The sequence below is a fragment of the Chiloscyllium plagiosum genome, unplaced genomic scaffold (assembly GCF_037043375.1).
Source record: "Chiloscyllium plagiosum isolate Xiang-an unplaced genomic scaffold, Cpla_swu_hap1 HiC_scaffold_42, whole genome shotgun sequence".
Lineage (NCBI taxonomy): Eukaryota > Metazoa > Chordata > Chondrichthyes > Orectolobiformes > Hemiscylliidae > Chiloscyllium > Chiloscyllium plagiosum.
In genome coordinates, this window is record NW_028270180.1 from 32,542,964 (window position 1) to 32,566,813 (window position 23,850).

General features: G+C 44.4%; 1 protein-coding gene across 2 annotated transcripts in view; it reads right to left on the bottom strand.

Annotated features, from left to right (window-relative positions):
- The window catches only part of LOC122542456 (hydroxylysine kinase-like), a 58,395-nt gene extending 34,973 nt beyond the window's left edge, over positions 1-23,422 (bottom strand). Inside the window, exons 1-3 of one of the 2 annotated variants that reach the window (XM_087982061.1) lie at positions 23,345-23,422; positions 20,214-20,681; positions 4,964-5,300 (exon numbers count right to left, since the gene is read on the bottom strand). In XM_087982061.1, the coding sequence (XP_087838187.1) occupies positions 4,964-5,300; positions 20,214-20,312 (436 nt within the window). In that variant the 5' untranslated portion in view covers positions 20,313-20,681; positions 23,345-23,422. The remainder of the gene's footprint in view (positions 1-4,963; positions 5,301-20,213; positions 20,682-23,344) is intronic. The other variant, XM_087982060.1, reaches the window with a different exon arrangement.
- Between the last annotated feature and the right edge of the window lie 428 nt (positions 23,423-23,850).

Below are 23,850 nucleotides of genomic sequence, written 5' to 3' on the forward strand. Positions count from 1 at the left end.
TTGGGGTGGTTGCTTTCGTAGTTCAGGACTTGGTCTGTGTGTGTGACTTTCCTGTATACCTTTGTGGTGAATTCTCCATTCGGTGTTCTCTGTACCATCATGTCTAGGAATGGGAGTTGGTTGTCCTTTTCTTCCTCTCTAGTGAATCGGATTCCTGTGAGTGTGGCATTGATGATCCGGTGTGTGTTCTCTATTTCTGTGTTTTTAATGATGACAAAGGTGTCATCTACATATCTGACCCAGAGTTTGGGTTGAATTTGCAGTAAGACTGTTTGTTCTAACCTTTGCATTACTGCTTCTGCTATGAGTCCAGAGATGGGTGAGCCAAAGTTGATGGGCGGATGTGGGTACAGTTACATCATCGTGGTGGGTGTTGGTAGTGTTACATCATTGTGATGGATGTGGGTACAATTACAACATCGTGATGGATGTGGGTACAATTACATCTTCATGATGGATGTGGGTACAGTTACAGCTTTGTGGTGGGTGTGGGAACAGTTATATCATCGTGGTGAATGTGGGTACAGTTACAACATCATGATGGATGTGGGTACAATTACATCATCATGATGGATGTGGGTACAGTTACATCATCATGATGGATGTGGGTACAGTTACATCATCATGGTGGGTGTGGGTACAGTTACATCATCGTGATGGATGTGGGTACAGTTACATCATCATGGTGGGTGTGGGTACAGTTACATCATCGTGATGGATGTGGGTACAGTTACATCATCATGGTGGGTGTGGGTACAGTTACATCATCGTGATGGATGTGGGTACAGTTACATCATCGTGATGGATGTGGGTACAGTTACATCATCATGGTGGGTGTGGGTACAGTTACATCATCGTGATGGATGTGGGTACAGTTACATCATCATGGTGGGTGTGGGTACAGTTACATCATCGTGATGGATGTGGGTACAGTTACATCATCATGGTGGGTGTGGGTACAGTTACATCATCGTGATGGATGTGGGTACAGTTACATCATCATGGTGGGTGTGGGTACAGTTACATCATCGTGATGGATGTGGGTACAGTTACATCATCATGGTGGGTGTGGGTACAGTTACATCATCGTGATGGATGTGGGTACAGTTACATCATCATGGTGGGTGTGGGTACAGTTACATCATCGTGGTGGGTGTGGGTACAGTTACATCATCATGGGGTATGTGGGTACAGTTACATCATCATGGGGTATGTGGGTAGTGTTACATCATCGAGATGGATGTGGGTACAATTACAACATCGTGGTGGATGTGGGTACAGTTACATCATCGTGGTGGATGTGGGTACAGTTACATCATCGTGGTGGATGCGGGTACAGTTACATCATCGTGGTGGATGCGGGTACAGTTACATCATCATGGGTTATGTGGGTACAGTTACATCATCATGGGGTATGTGGGTACAGTTACATCATCATGGGGTATGTGGGTAGTGTTACATCATCGAGATGGATGTGGGTACAGTTACATCATCGTGGTGGATGTGGGTACAGTTACATCATCGTGGTGGATGTGGGTACAGTTACATCATCGTGATGGATGTGGGTACAGTTACATCATCGTGGTGGGTGTGGGTACAGTTACATCATCGTGGTGGGTGTGGGTACAGTTACATCATCGTGATGGATGTGGGTACAGTTACATCATCGTGGTGGGTGTGGGTACAGTTACATCATCATGGGGTATGTGGGTACAGTTACATCATCATGTTCCCGCCTCAGGCGACTGACTGTGTGGAGTTTGCACATTCTCCCCGTGTCTGCGTGGATTTCCTCCGGGTGCTCCGGTTTCCTCCCACTGTCCAAAAATGTGCAGGTTAGGTGAATTGGCCACGCTAAATTGCCCGTAGTGTTAGATGTAGGGGAATGGGTATGGGTGGGTTGCGCTTCGGCGGGTCGGTGTGGACTTGTTGGGCTGAAGGGCCTGTTTCCACACTGTAAGTAATCTAATCTAATCTAATCTAACTGAACTCCAGGATGACCCCATCACCCTCTGTCTTCTTACAACTAGCCAATTTCTGATCCAAACAGCTAAATCACCCTCAATCCCATTCCTCCTTATTTTATGCAATAACCTACTCAGGGGAACTTTATCGAAAGCCTCAACCTGTCTACCCCCCTCCCCCACTCCCACCTCTCACCCTCACAACGCGCAGCCCTCCAATCCCTCTGCTCCAATCCCAACCTCACCATCAAGCCAGCAGATAAAGAGGGCGCAGTGGTAGTCTGGCGCACTGACCTCTATACCGCTGAAGCCAAACGCCAACTCGAGGACACCTCTTCCTACCGCCCCCTCAACCATGACCCCACCCCCCATCACCAAACTATCATCTCCCAGACCATACAGAACCTCATCACCTCAGGAGATCTCCCACCCACAGCTTCCAATCTCATAGTACGGGAACCCCGCACTGCCCGGTTCTACCTCCTTCCCAAGATCCACAAGCCTGACCACCCTGGCCGACCCATTGTCTCAGCATGCTCCTGCCCCACTGAACTCATCTCTACCTACCTCGACACTGTCCTATCCCCCCTAGTCCAGGAACTCCCCACATACATTCAATACACCACCCACGCCCTCCACCTCCTCCAAGACTTCCGTTTCCCTGGCCCCCAACGCCTCATCTTCACCATGGATATCCAATCCCTCTACACCTCCATCCACCATGACCAGGGCCTCCAAGCCCTCCGTTTTCTCCTCTCCCGACGTCCCCAGCAGTACCCTTCCACCAACACTCTCATTCGTTTGGCCAAACTGGTCCTCACCCTTAACAATTTCTCCTTCGAATCCTCCCACTTCCTCCAGACCAAAGGGGTAGCCATGGGCACACGTATGGGCCCCAGCTATGCCTGTCTCTTTGTCGGCTACATAGAACAGTCGATCTGCCGTAATTACACCGGCACCACTCCCCACCTCTTCCTCCGCTACATTGATGACTGCATTGGCGCCACCTCGTGCTCCCGCGAGGAGGTTGAGCAATTCATCAACTTCACCAACACATTCCACCCTGACCTTAAATTTACCTGGACCATCCATGACACCTCCCGCCCCTTCCTGGACCTCTCCATCTCCATTAATGACGACCGACTTGACACTGACATTTTTTACAAACACATAGCTACCTGGATTACATCTCTTCCCACCCTACCTCTTGCAAAAATGCCATCCCGTATTCCCAATTCCTCCGCCTCCGCCATATCTGCTCCCAGGAGGACCAGTTCCATCACAGAACACACCAGATGGCCTCCTTCTTTAGAGACCGCAATTTCCCTTCCCATGTGGTTAAAGATGCCCTCCAACGCATCTCATCCACATCCCGCACCTCTGCCCTCAGACCCCACCCTTCCAACCGTAGCAAGGACAGAACGCCCCTGGTGCTCACCTTCCACCTTACCAACCTTCGCATAAACCAAATCATCCGCCGACATTTCCGCCACCTCCAAAAAGACCCCACCACCAGGGATATATTTCCCTCCCCACCCCTTTCCACCTTCCACAAAGACCGTTCCCTCCGTGACTACCTGGTCAGGTCCACGCACCCCTACAACCCACCCTCCCATCCTGGCACCTTCCTCTCCCACCAGAGGAACTGCAAAACCTGCACCCACACCTCCTCCCTCACCTCCATCCAAGGTCCTAAAGGAGCCTTCCACATCCATCAAAGTTTTGCCTGCACATCCACTAATATCATTTATTGTATCCGTTGCTCACGATGCGGTCTCCTCTACATTGGGGAGACTGGGCGCCTCCTAGCAGAGCGCTTTAGGGAACATCTCCGGGACAACCGCACCAATCAACCACACCGCTGTGTTGCCCAACATTTCAACTCCCCCTCCCACTCTGCCGAGGACATGGAGGTCCTGGGCCTCCTTCACCGCCGCTCCCTCACCACCAGACACCTGGAGGAAGAACGCCTCATCTTCCGCCTCAGAACACTTCAACCCCAGGGCATCAATGTGGACTTCAACAGTTTCCTCATTTCCCCTTCCCCCACCTCACCCTAGTTCCAAACTTCCAGCTCAGCACTGTCCCCATGACTGTCCTACCTGCCTATCTTCTTTTCCACCTATCCACTCCACCCTCCTCCCTGACCTATCACCTTCATCCCCTCCCCATTCACCTATTGTATTCTATGCTACTTTCTCCCCACCCCCACCCTCCTCTAGCTTATCTCTCCACGCTTCAGGCTCTCTGCCTTTATTCCTGATGAAAGGCTTTTGCCAGAAACGTCGATTTTGCTGCTCCTCGGATGCTGCCTGAACTGCTGTGCTCTTCCAGCACCACTAATCCAAAATCTGGTTTCCAGCGTCTGCAGTCATTGTTTTTACTTTACTGAAATCCATGTACACCACATCAACCGCTTTACCCTCATCCACCTGTTTGGTCACCATCTCAAAGAATGGTGAGTGACTTGGAAGGGAAACTGCAGGTTATAATGTGCCCATGTACCTGCTGTAACTGTCCTTCTAAACAGAAGTGGTTGTGAGCTTGGAAGGTGCTGTTGAAGGATCGTTGATGAATTTTTGAAATGGATCTTGTGGAGAGTACATACTACTGCTACTGAGCAGAGGCTGAGGGAATGGATGTTTGTAGATTAGATTACTTCGATCTTACTTAGATTACTTACAGTGTGGAAACAGGCCCTTCGGCCAATAAGTCCACACTGACCTCTCCGAAGAGCCACCCACCCAGATGTAATGTAAGATGTAATGCCAATCAATCAGACTGCTTTGTCTGGATGATATCAAGTTTCACGAGTGTTATTGGAGCTACAGTCATCCAAGCAAATGGGGAGCATTCCATCACACTCCTAACTTGTGCCTTGGCACACTTTGAGGATTCAGGCAGTGGGTTACTTGCTTTAGAATTCCTTTGAGAAACCATGAAGATTTGACATTTTGCAATTCAACTGCAATCTGCACCCAGTCACCAGAAAAACTTACCAATCGTCTCCAACGACATAATCTTGCCATCAATTGTTGGGATTGGTGTGGGTGTAGGAAATCCTTTCTCACTCAAAAATATCATGGCTCGTGTTTGTGCTTCAATTAAATCAGCATCTTCACTTTCACCAGTATTCATCACCTTGAGGACGTAGCTCTGACTGTGATCTTTGGTCACCTGGTTCTCAGACACCAGGATGTGGAAGTTCTGGTCATCGTAACTGGGCATTGGTTGGACACTGGAGACCTTCAGACCGTACAACCGCTCGACCAACTCGACAGCCTGGGCCTCAGTCAGCGAGGGTTTGATGAGAGCAGGTTTCTCTGAGGAAGACATCTGAGAAACATCAAAATAATGAAACTGTGTAAATAACGGCCTGGGGTTCACTGACAGACAGCAATAAATGACGGGTCATTCATGCCACACAAGAAACAGGCAATGACCACCTCCAACAAGTGAGAATCCAACCATTGCCTCTTGACATTCAATGGTGTTCCCATCACTGAATCTGCCACTGTATCATTGACCAGAATCTGAACTGGACTAGCTATAATAATACAGGCTAGGAATATTGCATTGAGTAGATCACCTCCTCCCTTGCCAAAGCTTATGTACAAGGCACATGTCAGGATTGCGACTTAATAACCCCCAGCCTTGGAGGGGAACTGGCGTGTGGTAGTTTTCCCATGTACCTACTGCCTTTGACCTTCTAGGTGTAGTTTGAAAGGGCTGTCAAAGGATCTGTGGTGAATGTCAGCAGTGCATCTTGGTGATAGTACATAGCTGCCACTGAGCATCAGGGGATAAGGGAAGTGAATGTTGAAGGTAATGAATGAGTTACCGATCCAGTGGCTACTTTGTCCTGGACAATGTCAAGCAAGTTGAGTGTTGTTGGAGCTGCATTCATCAAGGCAAATGGAGAGTATTCCGTCACAGTCCTAACTTGTGCCTTGTGGACAGGCTTTGGGGAGTCAGAAGGCAAACTGCTTGCTGCAGTATTCCTAGCCTCTGACCTGTAGCCATTGTATTTATATAGAATCCCTGCAGGTGGAGGCCATTCAGCCCATTGAATTAGCACCAACCCTCCAAAGAGTTACCCATTCCCTCACGCTGACCCCATAACCCTGCATTTGCCACCGTTAGCTACCAAGCTGCACTTCCTGGGACAGTCAGGACAATTTAGCATTGCCAATCCACCTAAACTGCACAACGTTAGACTGTGGGAGGAAACTGAAGCAGCTGGTGGAAACCCAGAAAGACTCATTATTAAAAAATTAAGTAACTTTGGAATGAAGATGAGCAGTGTTTTTGAGAGAGATAAGAGATGAGCTTTCTCGATTTAATTACATCAAAAGCAGTTAACGTTTCAGGTCTGATATGACTCTTGATCATTTGCAGCATTCAAGAGGCCATTGGAATATTATTTGGATGGAAATAAAATGCAGGAGTGTGGGGAAAGGGTAGGAGTTTGGCACTAGGTAATGATGCTTATCTGAAGAACCAGTACAGGCACAATGGGCCAAATGGCTTCTTTCTGTGACTCTGTTTCTCTCTCCAGAGCTATTGCCAGACCTGCTGAGTTAGTCCAGGGTTTTCTGTTTTATTCTCCCACTGTATACCACTGTACTGACATCTGCCATTAAGATCACAATTGAAAAGGGAAAATGTATTGTTAATCGTAAAGGAAAGTGCCTGTTGGTAACACTACTGAAAAATCATCAATTGATATCATATCAGCTGAGAGTTTAAATGGAGCCTGTTCCTTCATTGGGTACACAATGGAACGTAGGAGGTACTGAGAGAGAAAAAAAATACAGCTGCAGGAAGAGAGGGGAACAGAGAACTTGGAAAAGCAAGAACTACAGCAACAGAGGAAGAGCTTAAAGGGGAGAAGCTCAAAAGGAGGATATCATCAATGCAGAATGAAAGCAAAGTCTGCATTTGGATACAGTCCATAAGTGGCGGGAAGAAATTGATTAATTAATGTCAATGCGATACTACTATTGTCATGTAGAAAATGTGGCAACCAATATACACACAGCAAGATCCCACAACCAGGCAATCTGTTTTATGAATGTTGGTATCAAGATAACATTAAAGCCAAAGTGTTAAAGAAGGGAAGCTATTAGTTTGTTGAATATTAATCATTTTTAGATTAATCAATTAAACATCATTTAAAAATTCTCAGTGGGAAAACCCTCTAAAGTGTGGGTTCTTTCAAGCCTCCTGTCTTACCTCTACAGTGCATTTCTTCAGTCAGACCTGCAGCTACTGGTTAAAGGTTGGCTGTTCTACAAGTGACCCTTGCAATCCAGTGTACAGAAGAGCAGGATTAATTAGAACACCAACTGGAAAATTGTTTTCATCAAGAGATTGTTAAGTATGTAATTGCTGCTAACCTCAGAAGGAGCTGGTGAAATTTTGACAATGTGTGGTAATTTTTAACTCTAAGGTCAGATCTGTTTACTCCTTTGTAAGTACGATAGATCCAGCTGGCATTCCCACTTGTTCTCTTGTTAATCCATGATTTATTACAAATTGGAATTTATTCAGCAATCGGCATTCTTTCCTTTCAAATCCTTCTTCTGTGCCAACAACAGAGTGCTTTCATTCCATTAATATTCCAATATCCCCATTTTCAGACATTTGTTTCCTATCATTTCTAAACTGGAGTTCCTCCAATCCTCAGTTGCTCAGATCCTGGCACCAAATCTCCTTCACCACTTCAATTCCCCCTCTCGCCATAACCCTTAATTCCTTCATTGTTCAAACAAATTATCTATCTTAGCTTTAAAAACATTTATTGAGGAAACCTCAACTACTTAACGAGACAGGGAATTCCACAGATTCACAACCCTCTGGGTGAAGAAGTTCCTCCTCCATTCAGTCCTAAATCTGCTCCCCCTAATTTTGAGGCTAGGCCCTCTTGTCCTAGTTTCACCTGCCAGTGGAAACATTCTCTCTACTTCTATCTTACTTATTCCCTTCATAATTTTATAGATTTCTATAAGATCCTCCCTCTTTATTCCAATGAATATGATCCTAGTTTACTCAGTCTCTCCTCATAAGCCAACCCCCTCAACTCTATAATCAACCTAGTGAACCTCCTCTGCACCCCCTCTAGTGCAAGTACATCCTTTCTCAAGTAACGAGACTAAATCTGCACGCAGTACTCCAAGTGTGGCCTCACCAGCACCCTGTACAGCTGCAACATAACCTCCCTATTTTAAAACTCAATCCCTTTAGTAATGAAAGATAAAATGCCATTTGCCTTTTTAATTATCTGTTGTACCTGCAGACTAACCTTCTGTGATTCATGCACAAGGACACCCAGGTCTCTCTGCACAGCAGAATGCTGCAATTTCTGACTGTTCAAGTAATAGTCCTTTTTACTGTTATTCCTACTGAAATGGATGACTTCACATTTATTAGCATTGTACTGGATCTGCCAGACCTTTACCCACTCACTTAAACTACCTACGTTCCTCTGCAAAGTTTCACAGTCCTCTGCACACTTTGCTCTACTACTCATCTTAGCGTCAGCAGCAAACTTTAACAGGGGGGGACCTGACTACACGTGATCCCCAACTCCAAATCTCTGTGTAAATTGTGAATAATTGCAGTCCCAACACTGATCCCTGAGACACACCATGTCACTGATCACCAACCAGAATAGCACTCACTTATTCCTATTCTTTGCTTTCTGTTGGTTAACCAATCTTCTATCCATGTTAATACATTTCCCTAACGCCGTACACCCTTATCTTATGTTTGACACCGTATAGAATGCCTTTTGGAATACTACGTCTACTGGCTCCCCATTGTCCACCGTGTTCATAATGTCTTCATAGAATTCCAGAAGATTAGTTAAGCATGACCTGTCCTTCGTGGACCCATGCTGCATCTACCCAACGGGAACATTTCTATCGAGATGCCTTGCTATTTCTCCCTTGATAATAGACTCAAGCATCTTTCCCATTACAGACGTTAAACTAATTGGTCTATAATTTCCCATCTTTTGTCTACCTCCCTTTTTTTAAGTAAATGTGTCTTATTTGTTTTTTCCCAATCTGCTGGAACTGCCCCAGAGTCCAGTGAATTTTAGAAAATTACCACAAGTGCACTTGCTATTTCTCCCGCCATCCCTTTTAGTATCCTGGGATGCATTCCATCAGAGCCAGGAGACTTGTCTATCCTTGGCTCCATTAGCTTGCCCAAAACTACCTCTTCCCTCATAATGATTATTTCCAGCTCCTCACCTACCTTCATCTCTTTGTGAATTTTTCTGGCATGTTATTCATGTTCTCCCCAACACAAAATATCCATTCAATGCCTCAGCCATTTCTTCATATCCCATTACTAGATCCCCCTTCTCATCCCCTAAAGGACCAATGTTTACTTTCGCTATTGTTTTTGTTTTATATATTTATAGTAATGTTTGTGACCTGTCCTTATATTCTGAGCTAATTTTGTTTCTCATAATCTATCTTACTTTTCTTTATAGCTCTTCTTGTGACTTTCTGTTGACCTTTAAAGCTTTCCAAATTTTCTAGTTCTTCCTCTGATCTTGGCCACTTCGTATGCCTTCTCTTTGAATTTGAGAACCTCCCTTATTTCCTTAGACACCGATGGCAGATTACCCCTTTTCCTACAGTCCTTCCTTTTCACTGGTATGTACTTTTGTTGAGTACTTTGAAAAATTGCTTTGAAAATCCTGCACTGTTCATCAACTGTCCCATCATAAAGTCTTTGTTTCCAGTCTACTTTAGCCACCTCGTCCCTCACTCTATTGTAGTCAGCTTTGTTTAAGCACAAGACCCTGGTATTGGATTTTATACTCACACTTTCCATCTATATTCTAAAATCAACCATGCTGTGATCCCTAACTATGAGATCATTAATTATTCCTGTCTCATTATGCAGGACCAGATCTGGGATAGCTTGTCCTTCTTCAGTTCCATTACATACTGTTCAAGAAAACTATCACGGATACACTTACTGAATTTCTCCTTAAGGTTACCTGGTTCGAACAATCGACATGTCGATTAAAATCCCCCGTGTTAATTGCTGTACCATTAGTTGTTTCTTTGTTTATTGTCCACTTCAATGTGATATTATTATTTGGTGGCCTGTTGACTACATGTTTCAGTGAAATTATCTTCTTAAGATTTCTAATTTTCCACTGAGCACAGAGAGATTGTTAGTCCTTAGATCACAGAATCCCAACAGTGCAAAAAGAAGCCATTTGTTCCCTCAAGTCTGCACAGACCCATGGCTAATACACCTAACCTACACATCTTTGGAATGTGAGAGGAAACCAGGGCACCCAGAGGAAATCCATGCAGACATAGGGAAAATGTACAAACTCCCACGAACAGTTGTCTGAGGGTGGAATCAAACCTGGGTTCATGGGGCTGTGAGGCAGCAGAGCTAACCACAGTGCCATCCTTTTGAAATAAATATTGGAGATTATGTTGCCAAAGAGTTTGAGCTCTCGGACTCTCACAGTGAAATCTAACATGAAGGAGTGTTGCATGGAGATCCTGACCACATCCATGGTACAATTATTTCCCTGGAAACCAACACCGTTCCAGGAGATTGGAATATTCCCGATTATTGGCAGTGCTGGGCCACCAGTGGCTTCACAGGGAAGGAGCTGCTCTTCCCTCCCAGCATGCCTGCTCACCTTGTTCCCCTTTCCACCACGTTCTATCTGCCATTCAGCCTTGGTGAAGCTCTCAGGCTGTACTCAGTCGCCAGGCCCTCCAACCCAGAACTGACTGGACAGATGGGAAATGGCTGTTTCCCTTCTGGGAGAGTCTGGGACCAGATAATATCATTTCAGGGTAAAGGTTCATACGCGTGGACTTGTTGGGCCAAAGGACCTGTTTCCACGTTGTAGAGAATCTAATCTAATCATTTAAGACAGAGACAGGAAGAATTTCTTCTCTCAGAGGATAGTGAGCCTGTGGAATTCTTTACAGCAGGAAACTGTCAAGGCATGGTCTTTAAGTATACTTGAAGCAGAGATAGACAGATTTTTCTTAGTAAGGGAGTTGAGGAATATGGGGAAAAGGCAGGAAAATGGAGTTGAAGATTATCAAATCAGCCACTGAGAACTATGAACTCTCAATGAGAGGTCATCAGATAGTGTCCCCTGCTATCACTTGCCATTCTCTAAATGTGCAATACATTTGGAAAATGGCTGGGAAAGCATTCAGTGGGTGAAAGCATAGGATCATTGTTTCCTGGATGCTCGGACATTGAAGGGGCAAATGCACGGGCTGCAACTTACTACCTGCAGCTACACTTCACTTACAGTCATTTCTTCACCCACTTGCAATGTGTGCAGAGCGAAGGAACTTAGACTTCAAATGGGTGTCAAATGATGGTCAAAGGCAGATCTTAGTAGGAGTAAATAACTGCAGATGCTCAAATCTGTACTGAAAACGGGAATGATTGGAACCAGGTTGATCTCACTGACTACGAGGTCATTGATTGGGGTTGGCAACCTGAGCCAATGAGGAAAGCCCTGGCTGATTAATATAACCAGGAGGTTCCATACCCTCCCCCTCACTGTTTTGATCACACAGCACTGCCCTTTGATGTGAAGGGCAGTGTTTGTCACTGGCCACCCGGGTGTTTTCCTATCTTCTTGGTGGTGGAAATTTAATAAAGATTCGTGCACTTTGTCTTTCACTGTGTCTCACACCTGCACACACACACCATGGGTTCTGGGGATAAAATAAGCACTACCGCACTTAGGTGGTAGTGTGGAAAAAAAGAAAAGAAAGTAAAAAAAAAAATAATAACCAGGAGATTCACACAGCATCACACTTTGATGTGAAGGGCAGTGTTTGTCACTGGCCACCCGGGTGTTTTCCTATCTTCCTGGTGGTGGAATTTGAATAAAGATTCATGCACTTTGTGTCTTTCACTGTGTCTCACACCTGCGCACACACACACCATAGGTGCTGGGGAAAAAATAAGCACTACCGCACTTAGATGGGAGTGTGGGGGTTAATATTTTTAAAAAAAAAGAAAAAGAAAAAAAAAGAAAAAAAAAGATAAAAAGAAAAGAGAAGAAAAAAAAGAAAAAAAAATAACCAGGAGGTTCCCTCCCCTTCCCCCTCACTGTTTTGATCACACAGCACTGCCCTTTGATGTGAAGGGCAGTGTTTGTCACTGGCCACCCGGGTGTTTTCCTATCTTCCTGGTGGTGGAATTTGAATAAAGATTCGTGCACTTTGTGTCTTTCACTGTGTCTCACACCTGCACACACACAAAAAAAAGAGAGAAAAAAAATAAACAGGAGTGTGGCCGCAGGAAGCGGAGTGCATTATTTCTCCCTCCAACAAAAAAAAAGTATAACCAGGAGGTGAGAAGGCACTGCCTATCACAGGCCACTCGGAGGTTTCCTTTCTTCCTGGTGGTGGAAATTGAATCAGGATTTAGACACCTGTTGTCTTTCACTGTGTCTCAAACCTGCAAAAATAAATAAAAAATATAACCAGGAGATATGGTGTTTTCACTGTTTTGCACCTACATGCACACATACTTAAAAAAAATAACCAGGGGGTTTAGAATCTCCTCAGTCCATGCAACTGAGTCTGAGCTGGCTGGCTACATCCACTGTACTATGCACAAGTAAATAAAGAGTAACTTGGTGATAGGATATCGGTCTCTGCAGTTATTTCAAAAAACAACAAATGCTGGAGATCACAGAGGGTCAGACAGCATCCATGGAGAGAGAGCAAGCTCATGTTTTGAGTCTAGACGATTCTCCATCAGAGCTAATGGGAAGTTTGGAAGGGGCAGCATATATCCATTAGTTGGGAGAGGGTGTGGAGTGCTTGGGGAGAAAGAATGTTGACAGTCCTCACTTAAGGGATCGAAATGTGAGAATGGCAGAACAAAGGTGCATCTAACTGCCAGACTGGAAATACAGGACAGTCCCACTGGAGTGGGAGAGGGGAGAGAGGATATGGTGACAGCAAATCTAACATGTAAAGCGGAAGGCAAGGAAACAAAATGGGAGTGAGTTCACAATCTCACGGTGTTGAACTCAATATTAAGTCCAGAAAGCTGTAAAGTGCCTGGTCTGCAGGTGAGATGTTGTTCCTTGAGTTTGCGCTGGGATTCACTGGAACATTGCAGCATGCTGAGGGACAGACATGTGAGTAGGGCGCTGTGTTAAAATAATCAACTATGGGAAGGTCAGGGTCATACTTGCAGAGGCAGTCTCCCAGTCTATGTTTGGTTTCTCCAATGTAGAGTAGGCCACATTGGATGTAACGAATACAATCCACAGGATTGGAGGGGTACAGATAAAATGCTGCTTCATCTGGAAAGACTGTACAGGCCCTTGGATGGTGAACAGGGAGGGGAAGGAGCAGGTGTCACACCTTCTGCAGGTACATGGGAAGGTGGCATGGTGGGGCTTGTTGTTGGTGATTGAGGAATGGACTCGGGTGTACTAGGGAGAAAGGTCCCTATGAAATGCAGATGGGGGAGTGAGGGGAAGATGTGTTTGGTGGTGGCTTCTGCCAGAGTTGTCTAAAATGGCGGAGGATGATCCTTTGAATGCAGAGGCTGGTGGGATGAAAAGGAGGACAAGAGGGACTCACTCGCCAGATGTGAGTGATGGGAAGGGACAAGGGCAGATGAACGGGTGAAAAATCAGATGCGATTGAAGGCCCTGTTAACAACAAGGGGCGGGAAACCAAGGTTATGGAAGAAGGAAGCCTTGTCTGGAGCGCTGTTTTGGAAGTTGGCATCGTCTGAACAGATACGATGTAGATGAAAGAATCTCAGTGATGCAGAAATTAGCAGCAATGATTTAAAAAGAGGTTAATATGAGGAGAAGGCCATTGACGAAGCAGTTGAAGATGGTTGGGCCTAGGCCACTATCCTGAGGAGCTCCTTTAGAGATGTCCTGGAGCTGAGATGACTGACTTGCAACATACTCAACCATTTTCCTATGTTCCAGATATGATTCCAATAAGTGGACAGTGTCCCCTCCCCCTCCAATTCCCATTGAGTCGTTGTACTGAGGCTCCTTGATGCAGCCTTGGTGTGTGATGATACAATGACTTTAAGAGATGTATTTTGTCCTCTTTTTTTAAAAGGGAGTTTTAAGGCAGAGGTGTTGAGCTGTCTGAAAGCCCAGCTTGTGACACCTTGGTTACTTTCAAGTTGGAACAATAGAAGTCTGAATGGATGGGGTAAGCTCCCACAGAACCAGGATGTTAAGTTTTAGTTTTCTGTAGTTGTTGTTGATGGGTCTTGAACCTGGGTGGAAACCTGCAGTACAGCTCTCCCTGCTGCTCTCTCTCTCAGAGTTTTCTCTTGATATTTTCTTGTTGGGGACTGTAAATTGTATGTGAGACAATCTGTATTTCTGAATTTGCCTTTACCAAGGATGTGTTTATGGGATGTTACTCATTTGGAATAGATAATTAGCAGCAGTTAGTACACTTATTATTTTGTTAAGCATTTCAATAGAGTTACTGTTAAGTCAATTCTTTTTATTTTGCCTGTATTTTAACTGTAGTGTAAAAATGAAGTGTGTTTTGTTTAATGTCAAGCAGTTTGATCAAACGAATTGTAGCTGGAAGGCAACACCTTACAATACCTTAAATAGGAAAAATAATAGGATCGAGACTATCTTCTCAATGTATTTTGAGGGGTTTGGTCTGGTCCATAACACAACTCACCTCTGCAATTCAACTCTTTTGTTCAAGTTGAACCCCAAGACTCTGATGAGGTCAAGAGCTAACTGGCTCTGGTGGAACACAGACCGGGCATCACTGAGCAGGTTACTGCTGACACCTTCCATCACTTTAGAGATGACATGGAGGAGCTGGTGTGGGACTGGGGTGGATAAAGTTAAAAATCACACAAAACCAGGTTATAGTCCAATAGATTTATTTGGAAGCACTAGCTTTCAGAGCATTGCTCCTTCATCAGGTGGTTGTAGAGAATAAGACCATAAGAACACAGAATTTATAGCAAAAGATTACAGTGTCATGCAACTGAAATAATATATTGAACAAACTTAGATTATTGTTAAGTCTTTTGTTTTTTGGAATGGGTTGCAGGTTTCGGTTCATTTCTCAAGATAACATAAGGTTTTATTTAAAAAAAGGTATCATCTCAGCTCAGACAATGTATTAAAGGTGTGAGGTTAGAATCAGTCTGTATCCCAATCTTGAGTCAGACTGGTTCTATTTCCAAAGTGGAATTTACAAAATATTACATGGATTGCCTGCATTGACTGCCAGCAGATTGCGCTTTTTTTGAGCAAAATAGAATGTACCTGCAAATATAATTCTGCAAATACAAATTAATCCCGTGTGTGCACGTGCATGAGAGAGTCTGTGTGTGTGCATGTGAGCGTGAGTGCACTGAGAGATTGTGCATTTGCATGTTGAAAGCTTGGTAAAGTGTGTGTTTGGATGTGATGAAGTATAAGCCTGTGAAAGGGTGTGTGCATGGGTGCGAGTTTGTGGGGTATATGTGAATGTGTATGAGAGATAGGGTATGTACGAGAGAAGGTCTGCGTGAGTGTGTGAGTATGTAAGTGTGTGTGTGTGTGAGAGAGAGTGTATAGGGGATTCTCTCATGCACGTGCACACACGGGATGAATTTGTATTTGCAGAATTATATTTGCAGGTACATTCTATTTTGCTCAAAAAAATGCGCAATCTGCCGGCAGTCAATGCAGGCAATCCATGTAATATTTTGTAAATTCCACTTTGGAAATAGAACCAGTCTGACTCAATATTGGGATACAGTGGGATTACCTGTAGTGTGATATGAACCCAAGATCTCAGTTGAGGCCATCATCATGGGTACCGAACTTGGCTATCAGCCTTTGCTCGGCCACTCTATGTTGTTGCACATCCTGAAGTCTGCTTGGAGGATGGTCACCCAAAGATCCAAGGCCAAATGTCCCTGACCACTGAAGTGTTTGCTAACTGGGGGGGGAACACCCCTGTTTGGCGATTGTTGCACCGTGTCCATTCATCTGCTGTCGTATTGCCTGCTTGGTCTCACCAACGTATCATACCTCAGGGCTGACCTGACCTGCTGTGCTTTTCCAGCACCACACTTTTGATTCTGATCTCCAGCATCTGCAATCTTCACTTTCTACTTGTTCAGTATTCCATTTTAATTGCATGACACTGTAATCTTTTGCCATAAATTCTGTCTCTTATGATCCCACTAGTAACTGAAAGCGTTCTGAAAGCTAGTACTTTCAAATAAACCTGTTGGACTATAACCTGGTGTTGTGTGATTTTTAACAGATGAACTGAAGCTAAGGGTTGTTTACAACTGAAGCTTATTGGTAATTTGGTCTCTCGTTCACAAACCAATGACAAAGGGGCCCTGCCTGCCAAGCATATGATTGGTTATTAGGTAGCTGAATAGCACAAGCTGTGAATAAGGCAGAGTGAAGCTTGTCAAATCAGAAGAGAAACCAGCAGCAGCCAAAAGACGCCCACACACCCATCCACCCACCCACTTACACACACACCCACACACTTTGTTCTCTGCAGGAATCCACTTCAATCCTGAGAAAATTAACTTATCTTTCCTTCAAAGTCAAATACCCTTTATTCGTAAACCAGCCACCCTGTGCCTCTTGCAAACCACTGGAAGCATTCAGAAAAGAAACGTCAAGATCCACCTTTGGATCAGCAAAATCCATGTCCAATAGATCTTGAGAACAACTGAACATTTGTCTTTTATTGTCTCCTGTTTCCATTTGTCTATGTGTAAGTGGGGGTGGGATGTGGTTTGTAAGGGGATTCAATTCTAATTTGCAGAATTTACTTTGCTTTGCTTTAATTGTTTACTCGTAACTAATTACTTCTAATACATGGTGGTTCTTGTTAAATACAAGATCTGTGCTTTCTGTCAACCTGGGTCTGAAAATCAGCTGGTTTGGGAATTTTGTGTGTTTCTTTTTACATTTTTAACTTGTGTGATGCTCCGGGAATAGCAGGGATTGATTTCTAGCATATTCCCACAGTGAGGCGTGACAAACTACTCCAGCCTTACTTTTGCACTGATGTGCTGGATTCCCCCCATCATTGAGGATGGGGATATTTGTGGAGCCCCCTTCTCAAATAAGTTGTTTAATTGTCCATCACTACTCACAATTGGATGAGGCAGAGCTTACATCTGATCCATTGGTTGTGGGATTGCTTAGCTCTGTCTATCACTTGCTGCTTATGCTGTTTGGCATGCAAGTAGTCCTGTTTGGTATCTTCATCAGATTGATATTTTTTTCAGTACGTGTAGTGCTGCTTCTGGCATGTCCCCTGGCTGTGTTGAGTGGAGGATATGCCGGGTCATGAGGTTGCAACTTGTGCTGGCGTACAATTCTGCTGTTGTTGATGGCCCACATGGATGCATGGATGCCCGACCTTGAGTTGCTAGATCTACTTGAAGTCTGTCCCATTTATCCCGGTGATAGTGCCAGCCAACACAATGAAGGGTATTCTCAGTGTGAAGACAGGATATTGTTTCCACAAGGACTGTGCGGTGGTCATCATACTGTTGCTGTCATGGGTAGATGTATCTGTAGCAGGCAGACTGGTGAAGAGGTCAGATATGTTTTTCTGTCTTGTTGGTCCCCTCACCCCATACTGCAGACTAGCTTAGCTAGTAGTGCTGCTGCCGAGCCACTCTTGGTGATGGACATTGAAATCCCCCACACAGAGTACATTCTGTGCTCTTGTGCTCAATGCATCCTCCAAGTGCTGGAAACCAATCCCTACTATCCCCAGAGCATCACACAAGTTAAAGATTTGAAAAGAAACACAGAAAATTCCCAAGACTCTCCAAGTGTCGTTCAACAAGAAGGAGTGAGCGAAGTGGGTGGAGGGGTTAGAGGGAGTGGGGGTGTGTGGAAGTAAGAGGAGATGAATGATTATCAGCAGGATCATGACACTGAGATGTTGAGACTTCATGGGGTTCAAATTCACTGCTGAGGACTGTCAGGGTAACTCCCTCCTGATTGTACACCACTGTGCCACCATCTCTGCTGGATCTATCTTGTATTTCCTGGAATGATGGTGGTGATGTCTGGTTCATTGTCTGTAAGGTATGATTCTGTGAGTTAGTCTGTTGCTTGACTAGTCTGACAGTTACATACTTGGGTTGTAAGTTTGCTCGCTGAGCTGAAGGTTTGTTCTCAGATGTTTCGTCACCATGCTAGGTAACATCATCAGTGAACCTCTGGTGAAGTGTTGTGTTCTGTCCCACTTGCTATTTATCTCTCTTGGCTTAATGTGGTGGGTGATATAATTTCTGATTCTGTTTCTGAGGGGTTGGTAAATAAGGTTCAAATCGATGTGTTGCTTGATGGAGTTCTGGTTTGAATGCCAGGCCTCTAGGAATTGCTGTGCATGTCTTTGTTTAGCTTGTCTCAGGATGGATGTATTGTCCCAGTCAAACTGGTGTTCCTCTTCGGCTGTGTATGTGGATACCAGTGACAGTTGGTCATGTAGATGATGATGTAGACGTGACCAACCACCTCTAGTATCCACATACACAGACGAAGAGGAACACCAGTTTGACTGGGACAATACATTAATTCTAGGCCAGGCTAAACAAAGACACACACGGGAATCCCTAGAGGCCTGGCATTCAAACTGGAACTCCATCAATAAACACATTGATTTCGACCCCATTTACCAACCTCTCAGAAACAGAACTGGAAATGATATCGCAACAAACCAAGACAGGTAAATAGCAGGTGGGACAGAACATCAACATTTCCGGATGGATGGATGATGTTACCTAGCATGGTGACGATATGTCTGAAAAAACCCACCAGCTCAGCAAGCAAACTTACAACCTGATCCATAACCTGAGCTATAAATCTTCTCCCAAATCTCAGTTATATATTTCTTCTTAGTTCTTCAATGAGATATGGGCATCACCAAAAAGGCCAGAATTTGTTGCCCGCTCCTAATTACCCTTGAACTGTGTGCTTGCTAGGGCCATTTCAGAAGAGAGGAGACAGTCAATCACATTGCTGTGGGACTGGAGTTGTGTGTAGACCAGATAAAGCTGGCAGATTGCCAGAAGGCTTTTTATGATAATCAAGAGCAGTTTCATCAAATGAAAACAGAAATTGCTGTAGAAACTCAAAAAAGTCAGGATGCTGGAAACCAGAAACAAGAACAGAAATTGCTGCAGAAACTCAGTACGTCTGGCAGAATCCATGGAAAGAAAGCAGAATCAACATTTCGGGTCCAGTGACCCTTCATCAGAAGTAGCAGTAGCTAGGAAGAGGTGAAAAGATGGGGTGTTGGTGGAAGTGGTTAAGGAGTGAGAAGGTAGTCAGAGATGGTGCCCTGAGGAAGAGAAACAGTTAGCTGGACAAAGGGATGGCCAGTAGTTAGTCAAGGAAAGAGAAAAGCTGATAATAGAGACCATTGGTAGGTGAAAATGGGTTGGCTGTGTTAAAAGCAGCCCATGTCATGACAGGGCTTGGGGTGCGAGTATGGGTAAAGGACCTAGAAAGAGCTATGGTGGCACAGTGGTTAGCACTGCTGCCTCATAGTGCCAGAAACCTAGGTTCAAATCCCACCTCGGACAACTGTCTGCATGGAGTTTGCACATTTTCCCCGTGTCTGTGTGGGTTTCCTCCCACAGTCTAAAGATGTGCAGGTTAGGTGAATTGGCCATGCTAAATTGCCCGTAGTTTTAGGTGTAGGGGAATGGGTCTGGGTGGGTTGCTCTTCGGAGGGTCAGTGTGGACTTGTTGGGCCGAAGGGCCTGTTTCCACACTGTAAGTAATTGAATCTTAACAGTTTCATAGTCATTAGATTTTTAATTTCAGAGTTTTGAAAAATGAAATTCAAATTCTAACATTGACATAGAACATAGAAAAGTACAGCACAGAACAGGCCCTTAGGCCCACGATGTTGTGCCAAGATTTAATCCTAATGTAAAATATAGTAACTGAACCTACACACCCCTCAACTCACTGCTATCCATGTGCATGTCCAGCAGTCGCTTAAATGTCCCCAATGACTTTGCTTCCACCACCACAGCTGGTAACCCATTCCATGCATTCACAACTCTCTACGTAAAGAACCTACCTCTGACGTCTCCTTTATACCTTCCTCCTAATACCTTCAAACTATGACACCTCGTACCAGTCAATCCTGCCTTGGGGAAAAGTCTCTGGCTATTGACTCTGTCTATTCCTCTCATTATTTTGTATACCTCGATCAGGTCTCCTCTCTTCTTCCTTCTCTCCAGAGAGAAACGTCCGAGCTTATTCAACCTTTCTTCATACGGCAGGCCCTCCAGTCCAGGCAGCATCCTGGTAAACCTTCTTTGCACCCTCTCCAAAGCCTCTGTATCTTTCTTATAGTAGGGCGACCAGAATTTATAGTAGGCCGACCAGACATGTTGACTTGTGTCTGCAGAGCATTACCCTGGCTCTCTGGATTACTATTACATCATCATCTCCCCATAGTAGTGTTCCTTCCTCTCAGCCAGAGCTCCAGGTTCACGTTTCATTCCAGGACTTGTCAGCCAAGGAAGGTCTGTTCATAATGGAGTTTAACAGGTTGAGTATCGACTGGAAATGTGTTGCTGGAAAAGCGCAGCAGGTCAGGCTGAATATCGACTGGTCAATCCTTCCAACATCACAAAGGGCAAGCAGTAAGAGGGGTTGAGATGCCTGGTCTGCAAGGGATTAAAAGAACATTGGAGCCTCCACTGTTACTCTCCATAACTCCAGACTATTGCCACATGTTCCACAACAACTCAGCATCTCTGAGTGAACTATATGGTCTATATGAGTGGTCTATATGGATTTCAGTAAGGCCTTTGATAAGATTCCACATGGTAGGCTGCTCTGGAAGGTTAGATCGCATGGAATCTAGGGCGAACTGGCAAATTGGATACATAATTGGCTTGATGGCAGGTAGCAGAAGGCAATAGTAGAAGGATGCTTGTCAGACTGGAGGCCTATGACTCATGGCATGCCTGAGGAGTCGGTGCTGGGCCCATTGCTGTTTGTTATCTACATCAATAATTTGGATGAGAATGTACAAGGCATGACTAGTAAGTTTACAGGTGATACTAAAATAGGTGGTATCATGGAGAGAGAGGAAGGTTATCGGAAATTGCAGCGGGACCTTGAAGTGGGCCAAGAAATGGCAAATGGAGTTTAATATAGATAAGTGTGAGGTCTTGCATTTTGGAAAGTCAAATCAAGGTAGGGGTTTCTTGGTGAACGGTAAGGCCTTAAGGAGTGTAGTGGAACAGATGGACCTTGGAGTTCAGGTGCACAGTTCTCTGAAAGTGTAGTCCCAGGTAGACAGGGCAGTGAAGAAGGCTTTTGGCGCACTGAGGAGAAAGTGAGGACTGCAGATGCTGGAGATCAGAGCTGAAAATGTGTTGCTTGAAAAGCGCAGCAGGTCAGGCAGCATCCAAGGAACAGGAGAATCGACGTTTCGGGCATAAGCCCTTCTTCAGGGCTGAAGAAGGGCTTATGCCCAAAACGTCAATTCTCCTGTTCCTTGGATGCTGCCTGACCTGCTGCACTTTTCCAGCAACACATTTTCAGTTTTGGCACACTGACCTTCATCAGTCAAGGCATTGAGTATAGAAGTTGGGAAGTTATGTTGCAGTTGTATAGGACATTGGTGAGGCCGCACTTGGAGTATTGTGTACAGTTTTGGTCACATTGTTATAGGAAGGATGTTATTAAACTGGAAAGAGTGCAGAAGAAAGTTACAAGGATGTTGCCAGGACTCAAGGGTCTGAGTTATGGGGAGAGGTTGGACAAACTAGGACTTTTGTCTTTAGAGCTTCAGAGAGTGAGGGTCGTGACCTTATAGAAGTGTATAAGATCATGAGAAGCATGGATAGGGTGATTGAAGTAAGCCTTTTACCCAAGGATGGGGTATCGAGGACTAGAGGACATCAGCTTAAGATTAAAGGAGAAAGAATAAAAGGGAAGTTGAGAGGCAACTCTTTTTACACAGAGGGTGGGGCAGAAATGGGATAAGCTGCCAGTGGAAGTGGTTGAGGTGGGTACATTAACAAAGTTTTGGATAGGAAAGGTTTAGAAGGATATGGGCCACATGCAGGGAAATGGGGTTAACATGGATGGATATTTTATTAAGCACAGACCAGTTTGGGTCAAAGGGCCTGTCTCTGTGCTGTAGGACTCTATGACTTTGACACCAGGCACTCTACTGAGTGGTCATTCAGCCAATGAATATTTCTGCATGCTATCCTGTGACTGATAAGATAACATTGCCAACTGCAGCTCTAATGTCACTGAAAGTTAAAAATTACACGACACCAGGTTATAGTCCAACAGCTAACTGACAAAGGGTCAATGCTCCAAAAGCTTGTACTTTCAAACAAATCTGTTGGACTATAACCTAGTGTTATTTTTAAACTTTGTCCATCCCTGTCCAACACCGGCACCTCCATGTCTTTAAAAGTGGCATTTCTTTATACATCTCCTTGACCTTAGCGCATACATTAGGTCATCCATTGGTGATTACACACAGTATGCCTAAGCTGGACCACCCACATGTGGTCGCACCATGAGACCGTCCTCAAGCTAGGTGTGAACTCTGGAAGCTGGATTTTCAGAAACCTCTTTCCCACCTCCCCACAAGGTGACCATTGTGCAGCCAATTTCTGATGTCAAGATGTCTGTGTATGTGGGCTACCATTTCCATCATGTGATAGTGTAAATTTTAGAAATTTAATAACTTTTCATGGATTGAAAGAATCAGCAATAACTCCTTTTGGAATAAACTGCTAAGGGACAAGGACAAATTGTTATGCAGAAATTGAAAGCATTGAGGTGTGCGTGCGCGTGTATGTATTGGTAGACTAGTCTTAGCTTGTCCCAGCCACAATGTGTTCAGTTGGAATCCTCTCATTCTGCACAGATCCATCCTCAAATCCTAAACCCACAACTACAAGCTCTGGGCACACCAACCTCACAACTTATCATAAGTGCAAAAAAAATCACGGGGATTAATCAAAGAAATACTTGACAGCATGACTGATAGAAATGCATAGAAAACCGAATCGTTGAATTGGTACAGTGCGGGAAAAGACCATTTTGCTCAATATGGCTGCACAAACTCTTAAAATGAGCATTATGATTTAGTGCCATTCTCTGCCTTTCTCAGTAACCATGCATATTATTTAGATTTAAATAATAACAACTGCTCTTACAAAATGCCTTAACAGCATCCAAACCACAGAGATAACATCAGACTGACAAAAAACCTTAATTGCCCTACTGCACGGAACTCTTATGTCCCCTCAAACGTTGCTCTATTAATTGACAGTCACATTTTCCTTTACAGTACCTGTGTTTTCCTCCAACCTGTGACTACAGCCTAGAATAGACTGTGAAAAAGTTCCTCTGCACGCTTTTGTATTGTGTTCAACAAACATTCCAAGCCAGAATGAGTCAACAACAACGCACTTCCTGTGGGTGGGACATCTTTACTGGAAACTCTTGGGAGAATCTTTTTGTGAAATCAAAGCAGCAAAGAATTTTTACAGCCGACCCTGCTTCCCAGATACTGCTGAGGAACTTGTGAAAATGTAATATTAATTTGCATTTTTCATTCTGATCCTAGCTTTGCCTTTCAAAATAGCGAGGCTTTTGTGACTGGCTAACATCCAAGAGCAGGCCAGCGCAGAATTGTTCATCTTTGATTGAACATTCTTTGGACTCAAGAGGTTGGACAGAATTTTTTTCAACTGAGATTAACTTGTAAAACCAGCCAGAGAGAAACTAATGTTGTTGATATAATTATTGCCATAAATTATAACCCCAATCACACAGGCCACACAGTCCATCATATCT